The following is an 18,446-nucleotide window of genomic DNA, read 5'->3' as shown; positions in this document are numbered from 1 at the left end:
AGTGGGGGGGTTCCTTTCCACTACAGGTCATGGGGGGGGGGGATTTCCTCTAGTCTGGTGCATGCTGACTTGGATGTGTCCAGGGTTGTGTTTGGCACCACCCAAAAACTTTATTTAACACTATAGAGCAGGTTACTGTAAATAAAAGGTTTCTTAATTTTGCGGTAGATGGGGGACTTTATCTAGTGTGGGGAGGCACCTGCCAAGGCTGTGAATCTATGCTCACCAAGGAACCTTTGGTCATTGTGAGTTATGTGACTATCACAGGTAAGGGTGAGCCGAACACCCCCGGTTCGGTTCGCACCAGAACCTGCGAATAGACCTATACTTCGTGTGAACTTTAGAACCCTATTAAAGTCTATGGGACTCGAACGTTCAAAATCTAAAGTGCTAATTTTAAAGGCTAATATGCAAGTTCTTGTCCTAAAAAGTGTTTGGGGACCTGGATCCTGCCTCAGGGGACATGGATCAATGCAAAAAAAAGTTTTAAAAACTGCAATTTTTTTGGGAGCAGTGATTTTAATAATGATTAAAGTGGAACAATAAAAGTGTAATATTCCTTTAAATTTCATACCTGGGGGTGTCTATAGTATCCAGATTCTAATAAGCCCCCCGCCCGCAGACCCCCACAACCACTGGCCAGGGTTGTGGGGATGAGGCCCTTGTCCCCATCAACAATTCACACAATAGGTTTTGTTGGACAAGGTGTCAGCTATTGAATTTTGTCTTCATGGTTGTATATTGTCCAAACAGTCTTCACTTGCGCACAATGGTGTTTTCTAGTTAAGGGCTATTTCCATGTGATCATTCCCTATGCAAGTTTGGTCTTCTCAATCTAACCAACAAAATAAGTACACATCTTTTTGTTTGGTGACAAAAGCTATCATTGTTCCAGTCTCTTGTTTCAACACAGGGTTTGTAAAAGTTACAGATAACTAATCCCCTGCACATTTGGAAAAACAAAAAGTGTGAGATCATGTATTTTGTTTTAAAGGTCTCCAAAAGATTGACAGTTCAATAATATCAAAATTATAGTTCATACACTTTTTGAGGCCTACTGAAATCTCTCATCTCTGACAGTGAATATTAAATGTATTTCTTCATTAATTCACAACACACAGGAATACTCTGCGGAACAAACGAGTCAGGCAACATGGAAGGTTGGAAACTATAATTTGCCATAAACGGGGACAATCGGGAAGCAGAATTCAAAGCACTGTTGTGAGCAAACTCTGCCCAGGGTAATAGGTCTGACCAGTTGTTAAGATGGTCAGAAGTATAGCAACATAGGAATTGCTCCAAGGACTGATTGGCTCGTTCTGTGGCCCCATTAGACTGAGGGTGATATGCAGAGGAGTAAGCAAGCTGAATTCCCAACTGTGCACAAAAGGTTCGCCAGAACTTAGAAACAAACTGAGTACCCCTGTCCGAGACAATCACCTTGGGTAGCCCATGTAATCGAAAGATCTCCCGAGCAAAAATGGAAGCCAGTTCCTTAGAAGTTGGCAACTTGTTAAGTGGAATACAATGACACATCTTTGAGAACCGGTCAACCACCATAAGGATAACAGTGTTGCCTTGGGAGTTGGGTAACTCCCAGGGCCTCTCTCCATTGGGTATGAGTTGTAGGAGGCCCACTGGAAGGTGTCGTGAAGTCTTACTCTGAGCACACACAGAACAGGCAGCTACGAAGACAATTACATCAGCACGTAGATTAGGCCACCAGAAATGTTGGGAAATGGCCCAAAAGGGTTGATACTTCTCAAGGTGGCCAGCAGCCTTGGGAGAATGGTAAGTCTGGATCACAGCAGTACGGAGACTCTCTGGGACAAAGCACCAGTCACAAGGTTTCTCAGGAGGAGCATGGACCTGAACAGCAAGAATATTGTCACCCAAAGGAGAAGTAAGACTGGTGAGAACCGTAGCCAGAATACGATCAGGAGGAATCACAGGAACCGGAATCGACTCCAACTTGGAAGTGGAGGAAAATTGTTGTGACAAGGCATCAGCCCTTACATTCTTAGTACCAGGTAAGAATGAGACAATGTAGTTGAAACTTGACAATAAAAGAGCCCATCATGCCCTTCTGGGAGAGAGGCATTTAGCCTCAGACAAAACGCCCTCCTTATTCCTCACAAGATTGTATGCCATCCTCAAATTAAGCTTTGTGAAAACCGTTGCTCCGTCAAATAATTCTGTAATCAATGGAATGGGTCAGATATTTTTAATTGTGAAACAATTGAGACCACTATAATTAATGCAAGGTCTCAGTTCACCACTCTTCACAAAGTATACACCAGCACCAGCAGAAGATGAGGAATTGCAGATGAAACCTTGAGAAAGTGCATCTGCAACATACTCCTCCATGGCCTTATCCTCCAAGACCATCAAAGGGTAAACTTGGCCACAAGGGGGTATGGCACCAGGTGGAAGGTCAATTGCACAATCATAAGGCCGGTGTGGAGGCAAACTACTGGCTTGACCTTTGTCAAAGACATTACTAAAATCACAGTACTCCTCTGGCATGGAGGAGAGTGAAGAGGTGCACAGGACCTTGGCTACTTTCTGGAAGCATGTCTCACTGCATTGTGGTGACCAGGAGAGAACTTTGTCACAGAGCCAATCAAAGAGGGATTGTGCCTCTGTAACCAAGGATAACCAATAACCAGCAGAAACCAGGGCGAGGAATATCTCATGGTGAAGAGCCCCTATGACCGTGGACAATGGAACCGTCTTGTGAGTCACATAGGCAGGCTGTACAGGTCTCCCGTCAAGAGCCTCAGTGGCAAGTGAAGTGTCAGGAAGCTGCAGCGGAATTGAGTGCTTCGTTACAAAGGCAGCATCAATGAACAGGCCTGCATCCCCAGAGTCGATTAGAGCATGTATCTTAATGGACGACTCAGCCCAAGAAAGGGTGACCGAAACCGGGGGCTTATCCTTCTGGATAACTGGGGATGAAACAACGCCACCTAAGATCTGTCTGTGACAGGACCTCAAGGTTTGGACGTTTCTTGGATGGGTAGGACAAGACTTCAAAAAGGGACCTGCCTGGCCACAATAAAGACACAATCTCTCCCTCCTAAAGGTTCTCTCATCTGCAGAGAAATGTGTGAAGCCCAAGTGCATGGGTTCATCTTCACTGACAGACTCAGTACCAGGAGGCATGGGAGGTGAGGGGGCAAGGGTGGGACTGGAAAGCTTGGAGGCAAACATACAGGAGGCCTCCGCAAGCTGAGGATGGCAAACATGATCAACTTCTCCAGCTCAGTGGGTAAATCTCGGGCTGCTATGTCATCCTTGATGGAATCCGAGAAAACCCTGAGGGCATCATTGTCCCAAGCAACCTCTGCTGCCAGTGTACGGAAATCAATGGTGTAATCAGCAACAGTCCTCGCACTCTGATGGACATGAGGCACTTGGCAGCAGAAGTGGAGCATGCGGGAACATCAAATACCTATTTAAAGGAGGCCACAAACTCAGGGTAACGCAAGACAACAGGTTTTTGCATCTCCCATAGAGGGTTTTCCCCGGCCAAGGCTCTCTCAGAAAGCAAAGATATCACGGAAACCTACTTTGCTTCTGTTCATGGGAAATGCCTGGGGCAGCATCTCAAAGTATATCTGAACCTGGTTGAGAAACCTTCTGCATTGAACTGGATCACCTCCAAATCACCGGGGAAGTGGAGCGGAACCAGATGTGCCTCTTTTAGAGGTAATACTCGAGGTGGGTGCCTGCACAGAGACTGGCACAGCAGCAGGGATGGCCTTCAACTCAGGTTGTACCGGAGCAGCCACAGTGGGAGATTCCAGGTGAGCCTTGCAACTCAGGAGTGTTTGTAACGCTATGGCAAACTGATCTATGTGGTGATCTTGCTCATCAATATAGAAAAAATATTACCAACAAGTGGATTGACTGTATCTTCAGAATTCATGGCCTTTGCCTACTGTCAGAAACCATGAAATCAGACAGAAACAGAAGTACAGTTAAATCACACTTAAAAGTAAAAAGAACAAACGTAGTCAAAACATAGTAAAAGTTCAGTAACCGGAATGGATAGTCAGCCAAGCCAGAAGTCAGGGATCAAAGTAATGGAACAGCAAGCGGGATCTGGAGCCAGAAGAGATGTCAGCAAAGCCAGTCTTTAAACAGAAACGCAGGAGATAGTTTCTTGTGATGTGACCAAGGCGAAGTCAGAGCTCCCCTGGACTGGATGGCTTAAGTAGGCAGGACTGATGAGCAGGATATCATCAACAGCTGAGTAACTGTGGAGAGAGATGGGAGCTGGAAATTATCTGACACCTCTGCCAGCTCTGAGAAGGAAGGGCTGAGCCCAGCCATGAAAGGCAGCAAGTTACAGCTTGCCTAGTTGACAGTGTAACCCATTACTTTATCTCTTCCTATGTTTATTGTTTGCCCTTCACCCGTCTGTCTCTTACCATCATACGAAACTTTTTACATCTCCTTTTCAGTGTGATACAATAGGTTATCACCTTACATTGGCGTTCACAATAAACCCCCATAGCTCAAGTCTATGACAGAATGGCTAATTCTTATTATTATCCATGACACCATTCAACAATTTCATGACAGATGTATTCATTTTGGTACCTTCATCTTTGTTTCCCTCTACTACATGCCCCTGGTATAAGTAGGTGACTATTCAGATACAGGTCCTCTTATCAATGATTAAAATGATTGATCCAATATTGGATTGAGTTGTGTTCTATTTGTGAAACAAATGTTTGTAGACAAAATAAAAACCCATTAACTTTAAAATGGCTGAAGCCCACAGTTTGTTTATAAAGACTCCACACAGATTTCGTTCTCTGCATTTTGGCCCATTGTGCTGCCATCTAACTGTGAGGCTTCTGGTCAGTTTCCCACCCCTCCTCCAAAACCCAAGGCCTGTTATTGTTTAAGTAAATTGCTGACTGTGGCTTGTGTCTTCACGGCCTTCAGACTGTGGTTCCACTGACCAATTTTTACCCAGCCAAACTTAAGGGCTGCAGCTCTAATTTTTTAAAGAAGATTTCTGGTTTCACTTGGTGCGGCCTTCAAACTTTGGTGCCACTGCCCAGTTTTTACCACGTCATACCTAAGGGCTGCCTCTCCATTTAGTTTTAAAATGACACCTCTCTGGGACTCATGTCTCCTATTTTAGGCTTGTTGGTACTTCTGTCCATTGACCACTGCTCAATTATTAGCCACCCCGATGTAAGTTGCTGAAGCTCTAATGTTTTTCAGTAAGACAGCTACCTGTGTCTTGTGTTTCTGCATTTTGGATTGTTGTTGCTTCTACCAAACTATGTTGACCCTGTAAAATTTTTACTTTCATTATTATCAACTGTATGATTTAATTAAGTTTTTTTTTTTTTTTTTGGAGCCCTTATAAAATTTAGCTACAAAATTATGGAAGCAAAAAGAGAAGCAGTGATCTTTTTATAGTGTTTTATATCACTCTGTCCACTAACCAACAAATAAAATAGATGACATAAAGATAAAAACACTTTCTGTGGATTCTAAATTCTAATTTTAATGACTGTTCTCAATTATAGTAAAGTGGCCCCCAAGGTGTTATAAATGTAATCTTTAGAGATCAATAATGAGACTTTCAGCTTTGTGTTCTTACAACACAGCAGATTATCCTTCGGGAATGCCAACATGTTATATAAGAATAAATAATTTGGTGCTAGAAACGCCTACATGTAAACCTGAATGCACTGTGTAGGTACACCGTACAACTTTTGCTAATAATCCTCAGATCCATAATTTTATTATTCTCCTATAGTGATACATTTAAAGAGAGAAAAACAAGAATAATATGAGAAATGTGACAGAGATTTCATCTTTCACTCTTGTGGGTCTATCAGACCATCCACTGACCATGAATGGACTTTTTGCACTCTTTCTTCTCATCTATCTGATGACTGTTATCACAAACCTTCTCATATTTTTCTTGATCCTCACTGACTACAATCTGCACAACCCAATGTATTTTTTTCTTGCCAACTTGGCATTTCTGGACATGTCCTATTCATCAGTGACGGCACCAAGGATGCTCTTTGATTTGGTCGTAAAGAGCCGATCAATATCCATTCCTGCCTGTATATCCCAAGTCTTTTTCTACCTCTCTTTTGCTAACTCAGAAGTTTTATTGCTCTCAGTTATGTCCTACGACCGCTACATTGCCATCTGCCACCCTCTACATTACAAACTATTTATGTCTTGGAGGGTCTGTACTCGAATGGCTTTTCTGGTTTGGGTTGCAGGATATTCTGTCTCTTTGGTTTATACTTTATTTTTGCTCAGGTTGTCCTTCTGCAGAACATCTTCCATCCACAACTTTTTTTGTGACCTTCCACACTTATATCAAATTACATGTACTGACCCCTTCATAAACATCATGGTCATATTTTTATTCTGTGGTAGTATAGGATCGGGAGCCTTTCTTTTGACCTTTCTTCCCTATGTCTATATTTTCAATACCATCCTTAGAATCCGTACCAAGACTGGAAAGAGGAAAGCCTTCTCCACCTGCACATCACACCTCACCGTGGTCTTCATCTTTTATGGCTCCTTCATTTTTATTTACTTGGTTCCCTCCTCCAGCAATATGGTCAATTTAAACAAACTGTTTACAGTCATAACTGCCCTCATTAACCCATTGCTGAATCCTCTGATCTACAGTCTGAGGAACAAAGATATTATGGAGGCACTTATGAAGTCGTATTATCACCTAAAATTAATCCAGGTGTCATGATGAAAATGTCATTGTTAACATTGACACTTTTTATTTCTGTGCCATTTTCAGTTCTTTAAAAAATTTAGCAATGTCTTTTATAAAATGTAAACATGTCGGGTGCTCGTAGTTGTACTTACCCCTACATGACCAGGGGTCATTGGAACCCCAAAACCAAATGTAGTAGTTTCAATACAGTTTGGTTATCCTCAAAATATCTGTGACTAATTTGCCTAAAATGTTTATGCACCTACAAGGCTATTAATTAGAACAAAGTTTTTATAAATACCCAGATCAGATTCTATACAGTAAAAGCCGACAGAGAAAAATGTGAAAAAAAGGCAATTTTAGTTTAAATAATGAGCAACTTATAATCATTTTTAAAATGTTTTCACCAAATTATTTTCTCCTTTTTCTACCGAGTACAGGAACCCCAATGTAGGTTTTGGTATACGTTGGATCTTTATGGTTGATAAGCAGTATATTGTACTCAGTGGGTGGATGGGTGATCATTCTATACACATCCCTTACAACAGAAAAAAATAAAGACAAATAATTTTTACTAAATCAATAGAACTTTTTAGATGCCAAAGAAGACCATTAGAAAATCTTTATGTAAAACTCATGTCTGTTATATCAGACACCAAAGGCAGCAAGGCCAGCTATAGCACCTATGAAGAAATCCCTGCCAGACCCTGGAACTGGGTCCAGGTTGGCAGGAAAGCATTTTTTTATGTACAGAGAGCATGCACCACACATCTCAACCTGGTTGAAGATCAGTTTTAGTGTGAAGTATGGGTGGGTAGTTTGTATCCATGGGGACACCAGGGAGTACCCCCTAGTTCCGGTGTCCATGGCTGTATCTTTGTGACACAAGAGGTTGGGGTGGAGAACATTCTGATACATGACATCATAGTGGGATGGGACTGTCCATTGTTTCTTGAACTATGGGAACAGGAACAGAACGAACTTCATAGACATTCAAGAAACATAGAGACTCTGGTCCTTTCAGTACCCAATTATGAGGGGTCTGGTCCAGAGTCGCCCACAACAAACCCCACTAATGTTGAGGTATATACTGGTGGTTGTGACATTGTGACTAATAGTGATATTGTTGTTGATGCTCATGTTCCATTTCTCAAGACTGCATTTTCCTCTGAGTGGGGGGATTCTTTTCCATTACAGGTCATGGTGGGGGAAATTTCCTCTAGTCTGGTGCATCCTGACTTGGATGTGTCCACGGTTGTGTTTGACAACACCCAAAAACTTTGGTTAACACTGGCAAGCAGGTTACTGTTATTACTGGGGTCCCACAAATGCCTGCTTCAGATAAAAGGTTTCCTCATTTTGGGCTCAATGGGGACTTCATCTAGTGGCAGTGTGGGGAGGCACCTGCCAAGGCTGTGAATCTATACTTACCAAGGAACCTTTGGCCATTGTGAATTATGTTACTATCAAAGGTTATGTGAAAGGGAAGGCTAAGTATAAACTTAGCATCTGTGCTTGTGGTGTTTTTGTGGTTTTGTCACAACCCTTGACCTCTCCTAATTAAATCTGTGGCAATGCCCATTAACCGTTTTCTACAGTTAATCTAACCATCAGTTTGCATGGTCACCACAGTCATTATCTGGTAATTCGTAATACCCCTAACTCGCAATCTCTTAATTACATAAACATTCTTCTCATTTTAGTGAAAATCTGAAATATGACAACATTTTGGGCAAACTTCTTATATATCTTTCTTGGGTAGACTGAAAACTGTTAAGATGCCTATCCTTTCAAAATAATTTTCTTTTTCAGGCCCTACTTTTGTGTGTTCTGAAATTCACTATAGACCAGTGGTCATCAACCCTGTCCTCAGGGCTCACTAACAGGCCAGGTTTTATGTATTACCTTGGGGAGATGCAGCCTAGAATACTGCAATCACTGGGCAGCAAATTATATCACCTGTGATGTATTTCAGTTATCTTGCAAACCTGGCCTGTTAGTGGGCCTTGAGGACAGGGTTGATGACCACTGCTATAGACCATATTCAATCAGCTTCATTTCCATCTCCAGAATTTAATGCCTTGGTTACCTTACATGAAGGCAAGGCTTTTTTTCAGTGGGAACGTGGGGGGGGAATGCAGTGCCGGAACCTCCAGTAATGACTGTATGTAATGGCAGGGGTGCTGCAATCATACAATGGCAGTGCTCGGCTGACTGAGCTTCAAAAGGAATTGAACCTACCGAAGAACCGCCTAATCTGTGACATGCCCACCAGGTGGAACTCAACGTTGGCCATGCTGCAGTGGCTGCACACACAGCAGAGGGCCATCAATGAGTACCTGTGCGACTATGGCACCAGAACAGGGTCAGGTGAGCTTGTTTTTCCCCCCATGCCAGTGGGCCATGATCAGGGATGCATGCACTGTCCTGTCACCATTTGAGGAGGCCATGAGGATGGTGAGCAGTGACAGTGCATGCATCAGTGACACTGTACCTCTTATCCACCTGTTGGAGCACACACTGCTCAGAATAATGGACAGGGCACTTGAGGCAGAACAGAGGCAGGAAGAGGAGGACTTCCTTGCCTCTCAAGGCCCCCTTTATCCAGAGAGTGTTCCTGCTGGCCCGCCGATCACACAGGAAGAGGACGAGGAGGAGGAAGAGGAGGAGGAGGAGGATTGTGTCAGCATGGAGGTGGAGCCTGGCACTCAGCATCAGCAGCAGTCTTTTAGGGATGATTTACAGTCTCAAGAAACCCGTGGACTTGTACGTGCCTGGGAGGAGGTGGCTGTGGATCATGTCGTCCTTAGAGACCCAGAGGACTCCGGACCGAATGCCTCAGCTAACCTATGCTGCATGGCCTCCCTGATCCTGCAAAGCCTGCAGAAGGATCCTCGTATTCAGTGGATCAAGGAGAGGGATCATTACTGGCTGGCAACTCTACTTGATCCACGGTACAAGGGTTAGTTGCGGACCTTATCTTGCTGTCGCAGAGGGAGCAGATGATGAGACATCTCCCGGAGGCCTTGCAGAAAGGTCTTTGCAATGCGTGCCCAGAAACTGGGAGGTTACAAATTCCTGGTCCTGGACAACGTGTTGCTGAGGCTTCAGTTAGTCACAGATGGAGCATGGAGAAGGTGGCCGTCTGACCAATGCGATCAGACAATTTTTTAGTCTGCAGCCCCAAGGTATGATCGGTTCCAGCAACCATTGCCAGCATCTGATTTACATTTGTCAACATGCTATAGCATCAGTTGATCATCATTGGCCTAGACCAGCTTCCTGATAACGGTGGACAATGCCTGTGCAATGTAGTGCAGGAATACCTAGGGGCAAGATCAGACTTGGACACCATTGCCACCGAAAATACTGTGGGTTACTGGGTCTTGAGGATGGATTATTGGCCAGAGCTTGCACAGTATGCAATTGAGCTACTGGCCTGTCCTGCATCCAGCATTTTTTTCGGAATGCACATTCAGTGCTGCTGGAGGCTTTGTAATTGTTCACAGGGTGCGCCTGTCCACCGACTCAGTTGATCGACTGACCTTCATAAAGATGAATTAGTCTTGGATCACCACCAGCTACCAAGCACCTGAAGCTGATGTAACCAAATAAATTTTTTTTTGAAATGTCACATCCCTTCAAGACTGCCTATGCTGATGCTGAGTGACTATCCTGTTATGCTGACTGACTATCCTCTTCCTCTTCAATGATCCTGCTGATAGCGTGGAAGAACATTTTTGGTTCTGAGCGCAAGGCCCGATTTTTCAGTCCCTGTTTAACAGGGGCATGTAATTACAGTTTTTGATGCAATACATTGCAGCAGGGCTCATTCCTGCGCTCAAACTAGAGTGTCTGTGAGGGGTTGCAGAGTCGTGGCACCAGCACCAGTGCCTAAGGCCCAATTTTTCAGCCCCTGTTTAACGGGGGAGCGTAATTACAATTTTTGATTCAATACATTGCAGCAAGGCTCATTCCTGCGCTCCAACTAGAGTATCTGTGAGGGGTTGCAGTGTCGTGGCATCAGCACCAGTGCCTAAGGCCCAATTTTTCAGCCCCTGTTTAACAGGAGCATGTAATTACAGTTTTTGATGCAATACTTTGCAGCAGGGCTCATTTCTTCTCTCCAACTAGAGTTTCTGTGAGGTGTTGCAGTGTTGTGACACCAGTGCCTAAGGCCCAATTTTTCTACCCCTGTTTAAGAGGGGCATGTAATTACAATTTTTGATGCAATACTTTGCAGCAGGGCTCATTTCTGCTGTCCAACAAGAGTTTCTGTGAGTTGTTACAGTGTTGTGGCACCAGTTCAACAGGTGCATGTAATTACAATTCTTGATATAATATTTCACAGCAGGGCCCATTCCAGCGCCCACCAAGAGTAACTGTGAGGACTTATAGTGTTATGGCACCAGCACCACCGTTATGGCACCAGCACCACCACCAAAGGCCCAATTTTTCTACCACTGTTCAACAATAGCATGTAATTACAATTCTTGATATAATAGTTCACAGCAGGGTGTTCCAGTGCCCACCAAGAGTCACTTTGAGGGCTTACAGTGTTGTGGCAACACCAACACCTTAGGCCCAAATTTCTGCAGAGCATATAGGGCAGGCCCCTACTTTCAAACATCCAACTTACAAACATCTCCTACTTGCAAACGGAAGGAGACAACAGGAAGTGAGATAAAAAAAGACGGACTAAAAAAAATGTTACAGGGGTGATAACCTTCCCTATGTTTTCCAAAAAACGTAAAAATAGATTTTTTGACTGGAGCTACACTTTAAAAATGTACCAGTTCAAAATTACAAACAGATTCTACTTAACAACAAACCTACACAGTCCCTGTCTTGTTTGCACCGCCTGTATACCGCCTGGGGGCCCCACTCCTTTCCTTTTTTTAATTTGGGTACGAGGTTCCCCTTAATATCCGTACACGACCCAAAGGGGCTGGTAATGGGCAGGGGGGGCTACCCATGCCATTTTTCTCAATGATTTTCATCCAGAAATTGTATTAGAACCGCAAGCAGTTTTAAATTACTTTTTTTCCACTTCACAGGCATACTATAGACACCCCCCAGGCACGATATTTAAAGGAATATTTCACACTTTTTTTTTCACTTTAAGCGTCATTAAAATCAGTGCTCCCGAAAAATGTTTTTTTGCATTGATCCATGTCCCCTGGGGCAGGATCTGGGTCCCCAAACCCTTTTTAGGACAATAACTTGCATATTAGCCTTTAAAATTATCACTTTTGATTTCGAACGTTCGAGTCCCATAGACTTTAATGGGGTTCTAAAGTTTGCGCAAATTTTTGGTCCGTTCGCAGGTTCTGGTGCAAACCAAACCGGGAGGTGTTTGGCTCATCCCTACTAACTACCAACTGCACAACCCAATGTACATCTCCTACGACCGATACATTGCCATCTGCCACCCCCTACATTACAAACAAATTATGTCTTGGAGAGTCTGTGTTTGTATGGCCTCTCTGGTCTGGGTTGTAGGATGTTCTCTCTCTTTGGTTTATACTTTATTTTGCTCAGGTTGTCCTTCTGCAGAAAAACTTCCATCCACAACTTCTTTTGTGACCTTCCACACATGATTCAAATGACATGTACTCACTAAGGATGGTCCTGATATTTGAGTCGAACATCAGTTCAACTCAAACATCTGGTGTCCGTTTGTAGAACAAAAAAGCATATGGGGCACTTGTGGCAAGTTCACCGGCAGGTTCCCTTTGGCCAATCATGGCTCAGGGGCTAAGTTAACGCCCCACACTACAAAAGGCTGCTGCTTACACGGCGCCCATATATAGTGAATGAATGAAGATTAGGCAGGTCGTTTGTGTAGTGTGCAGTCAGTGTAGTAAATATAATACAGTTCAGACTATATAGTGCAGTCCGTATGGTATATATAATACAGTTCAGTGTATAGTGCAGTCCTTATAGTATATATAATGCAGTTCAGAGTATATAGTGAAGTCAGTGTAGTATATATAATACAGTTCATTACTACACTAAAAATGGGCCCACAGTCCCTGCCTGCAAAAGGTTGATTTTAGTATAAAGTGTGCATAGTGTGTATCCATGGGAACACCAGGGAGTACCCTATGGTTCTTGTGTTCATTGGCTATGCCTGTACCTCTGTGACACAAGAGGTTGGGGTGGCTGTCCATCGTTTCTTAATCTATGGGAGCAGGTAAAGAATGAACTTCCTAGAGAGTTAAAGAATTATGAGATTTTGGGCCTTTGAGAACCCAATTTTGAGGGGTCAGGTCCAAAGCAGCCCACAACAAACCCCACTAATGTTAAGGTATGTACTGGTGGTTAAGACTTGTGAATAATAGTGATGCTGTTGATGATGCTCATGTTCCCGGTCTCAAGACCGAGTTTACTTCAGAGTGGAAGGGTCCTTTCCATTACAGGTCACAGTGGGGGAAATCGAAAAGGAAATGTATCAGATAAGAGGTCGTGGAAAAGGAGGATGAAGGGAAAATTTCCTCTGGTCAGGTGGATCCTGACTTGGTTGGGTCCAGGTGTGCATTTGACACTGCCCACTTTGGTTAACACTAGATAGCAGAGTATTGTTATTAATGGGGCTCCACAAATGCCTGGTTCAAATAAAATAAACAATTTCCTCATTTTGTGTTCAATAGGGAATAGCAGGGCAGGACTTAGGGTGGTGGGGGCCCCTGGGCTTGAGTCAATATTGGGCCCTACCTTCTATACATTACCGTATTTATCGGCGTATAACACACACTCCAAGTTTAGGAGGGAATTTTAAGGAAAAAAACTTTTAGGAGGGAAGTTTAAGGAAAAACTTACATTTAAATGCCCATCAATGCAGCCTTATCAGTGTCCATTTGCAGCCTTGTCCAGTGTCATTTGCAGCTTTGTCCCGGTGTCATTTGCAGCCTTGTCATTGCAGTCTTGAAGTTTAAAAATGGCGCTGCCAAGATACAGAGTTATGTGTATCTCGGCTGCTCCCGGGTCCTCTCAGCGGCTCTCGGCGGCTCTCAGGTGCTCTCGCAGTCCCGAGCGGAGCCGAGAGTAGCTGAGTGTACTCTGCTCAGCTCACAGTCACGCCCAGTCCCTGTGTTATGTCCATCATAGGGAAGTACTGGGCGTGACTGTGAGCTTAGCCGAGCCGAGTACACTTGGCTATGTATCTTGACAGGGCCCGCAGGGCCCCTTATTGGGTGGGGCCCATGAGCTTGAGCCCTGTCAAGCCCAATCGTAAGTCCGGCCCTGGGGACTAGGGATGGGCGAACGGTTTGGCCCAAGCATGAGTTCGGGCCAAATGACACAATGCACTGTACATTGAAAGTCCTGATTAGCTGAAGCAATGAAAGCTTTGCCCAATCAGGGCATCGAGCCTGTCAGAGCCAGGATTAGATGCTGTCATGATGAATGTATCCAATCATGGCTCATTGCTCTTAATCCCGCCCCACACTATAATAGTATTCTTTCCATAGCGGCCATTTGTAGTGTGATAGCGGCATGGAGAGATGGGCATGGACTCTGTTCAGTGCTACTAGACAGTTAGTGTGCTATAGTGTGCTATTCTGCTTCTATTGTCAGTGTAGAATATCAGTTTAGTGTACATCTAGGGATAGTTCAGTGTGAGTGTAGTGACCATTCAGCTTTACATTAGTGTGAATACAGGGATAGTTAAGTCATTGTGAGTGTAATGACCGTGTAACACAGTATATTTTATTACATTGCTGCAATTTTAACGCCGTACATTTCTGTGCGTTAGTGCACGCTAAATGAAGTATATAAAAACAACCACGCTTAGGCAAAAAAGGGCAATAGGTATGCAGCCTACCCTGTTAGGTCCCCCCAAAGAGACTAGAATATAAAAAACATATATATAAAAAAGAGAAAGAGTAATCCAGGCTCCCTATATAGTGAGAACAGACAGTCCTATCAATTAAATATAGTAAACAGTGATGTGGCTTAACCAAATAAATGTGATAGACAAAAAGTCTGAAAAGCGACAAATATATTACTTAGTCGCCTTACAGAGTGCTAAACTCCTTAGTTGCTACAATGTACATGTGTCATAAGTGTACCTTGTGACATATCAAATATTAACAATGTGATAATAAGCCGTGATATTCATACAGTGCCAGAGGTAACACCAATAAATCGCATAAAAAATCACATTAAAAATATTGCATGAAAATTAGTAGATAAATTATAAAGTATATGCAAATGTGAGATAAATAAATGAACCAAGTCCAGATTATAATGTCCAAAACCATGCAGTGCTAGCAAAACCAAAACCAAAGTCTTTGGTGATTATAAAGTGCTCAGTGAGCACAGGAAAATATCCAGATGTCTTTCGGTGCTCCCCCTTGTGGTTCCCTACTCACCAGCTGCAGTAACCCCTGCAGGGGTATTATGCATGTAAGGAGGTTAGTGCCCAGATGATGTGATAATCCTAAGCATCTGATATTCAGCTGTTCTAGATCATCCAAGGGTATCTCGCTCCTGGATCCATTAGGGTACACCTGATGTGCTCAGGGGGCAGATCTCCCAGCTGTAGTAGTATCCAACTCCTTGCTCTCACCACTCTCCGATGCAGCCAAAGGTATGCATGCGAGAAAAAATAAGTGTTCCCATAGTGTAGTAAAAGGTTTTTGGAAAAAATATTTATTATAAAAAGTATATATTATTTAAAAAGCGCTAACAAAATTGCTAACAAAAATCATGAAAAATCCATAAAAAAACTGGTAAACAGCAGGTTTTCCACAAATAAACATAAAAAGTCAAAAAGTTCTCAAAAATCCGATCTACATCTACGGGACAAGCATAGTTGGCTTCTAGGGTTGTGGCGTAATGCTAACAGCATGCGTTTCCGCTCCGCTCCACAAACACCCACAGCCAATATCCGGTACCTGGAAGTGACGTCAGTATATGGTAGCGCCTTACATATGTTTCGTTTCATCCTGAGACGGTCAAAAGAAGACATTCACGAACAGCCGCCTCAGAAGACGTTGCAAGATTAATGTTGTTGCAAGATTAATGTCGTATATTTCATTGCGTTACTGCAAGTTTAATGCCATATAGTTCTGTGTTTTACTGCAAATTAATGCTGTATACTTCATTGCATTACTGCAAGTTTAATGCCATATATTTCACTGTGTTACTACGAGTTTAACTCTGTATATTTCATTGCATTACTGCAAGTTTAACGCCATATAGTTCTGTGCATTACTGCAAGTTAACACTGTATATTTTATTGTGTTACTGCAAGTTTAAAGAGGAAGTAAACCCTGACAGCTCTTAAATGGTTACAAATATGGGGTTTGGCCCAGCAGAGCCATTCTGCCGATGTATACCAGCGTGAGCCGGTCGGCAAGTGGTTTAAGTGCATCCACGTACACATTTACACATCTTTATTACATTTTGTTGATAAGCACCCCCCACTCCCCCCATCATGTCTGGGAGGACGGCAAGAAGAGGCAGATGTTCTCATGGCACTGTAAGGGGGCCAGCAGCATATGCACAGGCAAATGTGGACATGGTCAGTCCTCAGGCATGAGATCATTTCCTCTGTTTAGGGATGTTGCCCATGCTATCCTACCACAGCATGCAGAGGAGGTGGTGGACTGGCTTGTTAAACCATCATCATCCTCCTCATCCTCTGTCCCCCAAACAGAGATGAGTGTGCCGTCTCCTGAACCTGCCAGAGTGGCAAAACCTGCCTCCTTGTCTACAGCTCCTGCATTCCTGCCATAGCCCCAGCATCGGGCATGAAGGAGTCAGTAGAGTTATTTGAACACAGCGTCAGTCACTTGCTCCTTGACAATGTGTGACGGACTGGGGTTTATATGGTCACAAAACAGACACCCCAAAGCAAAGTACATATTCATTTTTTTTTATATTTCTAAACATCTCCCTTCTATTCTATTAATAACCAGTAGATGGCAGAGAAGGTACACAAACAGAGTCTATATAAGGCCACACACCATGTGACTGGAAATTAAACTACTTCCAGCCATAAAGTCAGTGGTCATATCTCATGCTGTTTGTGTGATTCTTTGCAGGTATGTACTCTAAATTGTTCCTAATCTGTATTAACCTGTGATAGAAAGATTCCTAAACATCTTGAGCAGATGCAGAAAAAGTCTCAGCAGATTTTATGCTATAGTTTTGCTGTAATTAGAAGTTTAGAACAGCATGTGTCAGAAACATGAAAATACTGCATTAGTCAGAACAAATGTCTATGATAAACACTAAACCGTTCTAAACAGGTATGTTTAAACCTGATTTATTGAAAATGGCATAGATTTATAGAAGCACATGTTTTCTGTTATTTAATATAGAAAAAACCTATTGTATGTAAAGCTTATGTATTGCATCATACAGACATGCAATGTGCACCATCTAGTGGTTAAAAAAGAGTACTACCATGAAAATATTTGTATTAAAGCAATGCATTGCTAGTATGATTATTGCACACTGAGGCCGCGTACACACGGGCGGACTGTTCGTCCAACTTTGTCCGCTGAACAGTGTTTGGGCGGACAGTCCGCTCGTGTGTGGGCTTTCAGCGGACAGTTTCAGCGGACAGTTGGACGGACAAGGTTTTTCGGAAATTCCGTAAAACTGTCCGCTGAAACCTTGTTTCAGCGAACAGTCCGCTCGTGTGTAGGCTTGTTCGTCAAACAAAGTTGCGCGCATGCTCAGAAAGGATTTTCACGCCGAAAGCTATAATGCAGTGTATAGGACGTCGTATTTTTCGTCCCGTCGTACGTGCCGTTCACGTCATCGCGCACGGTTTCAGCAAACTGTTCGTCCGTCGTGTGTGGCCATGTCCGTCCATGCTAAGTTTGAGCGGACTGTTTGCCGAAACTGTTGGACGGACAAAGTTGGGCGAACAGTCCGCACGTGTGTACGCGGCCTTAAAGTGTACCAGAGAGATAAAGATAATTATCTATAACACTGAATAACAGGGATATATATGTTATTAAATTTAGTAATGTTCATTGTTATAACTACGTTTTAACCACTTTCAGACCGGACCATTTTGCTGGTAAATGACCAGAGGTCTTTTTACACTTTGGCACTGCGCTGCTTTAACTGGTAATTGCGCGGTCATGCAATGTTGTACCCAAACAAAATTTGCGTCCTTTTCTTCCCACAAATAGAGCTTTCTTTTGATGGTATTTGATTGCCTCTGCGATTTTTATTTTTTGCGATATAAACGTAAAAAGACCGCAAATTTTGAAAAAAAATTATATTTTCTACTTTTTGTTATTAGAAAAATCCAATAAACTCAATTTTAGTCATACATTTAGGCCAAAATGTATTCAGCCACATGTCTTTGGTAAAAAAAAAGTCAATAATTGTATATTTATTGGTTTGCGCAAAAGTTGTCACATCTACAAACTAAGGTACGTTTTCTGGAATTTACGCAGCTTTTAGTTTACGACTGCCTATCTCATTTCTTGAGGTGCTAAAATGGCAGGGCAGTACAAAACCCCCCCAAATGACCCCATTTTGGAAAGTAGACCCCCTAAGGAAATTGATAAGAGGCATGTTGAGCCCATTGAATATTTTATTTTTTTGCCTCAAGCGATTGAATAATGACAAAAAAAATTTTTTTTTTTTTTTTACACAAAGTTGTCACTAAATGATATATTGCTCACACATGCTATGGGCGTATGTGAAATGACACCCCAAAATAAATTCTGCTGCTTCTCCTGAGTAT

The 18,446-nt window shown here is 42.9% G+C and overlaps 1 protein-coding gene across 1 annotated transcript; it reads left to right on the top strand.

The window, feature by feature from the left end:
- The first annotated feature begins 5,710 nt into the window (after positions 1-5,710).
- On the top strand, positions 5,711-8,533 carry LOC143958094 (olfactory receptor 1G1-like). Its single transcript, XM_077467546.1, has one exon. The coding sequence runs from the start codon at positions 5,822-5,824 to the stop codon at positions 6,758-6,760; it is 939 nt and encodes a 312-aa protein (XP_077323672.1). The 5' UTR covers positions 5,711-5,821; the 3' UTR covers positions 6,761-8,533.
- Positions 8,534-18,446: the final 9,913 nt, after the last annotated feature.

The sequence above is a fragment of the Lithobates pipiens genome, unplaced genomic scaffold (assembly GCF_037356315.1).
Source record: "Lithobates pipiens isolate NorthernLeopardFrog02 unplaced genomic scaffold, aLitPip1_a1.2 Scaffold_56, whole genome shotgun sequence".
Lineage (NCBI taxonomy): Eukaryota > Metazoa > Chordata > Amphibia > Anura > Ranidae > Lithobates > Lithobates pipiens.
Note: the sequence above shows the minus strand (reverse complement) of the source record. Positions and strands in the feature narration are given on the sequence as shown.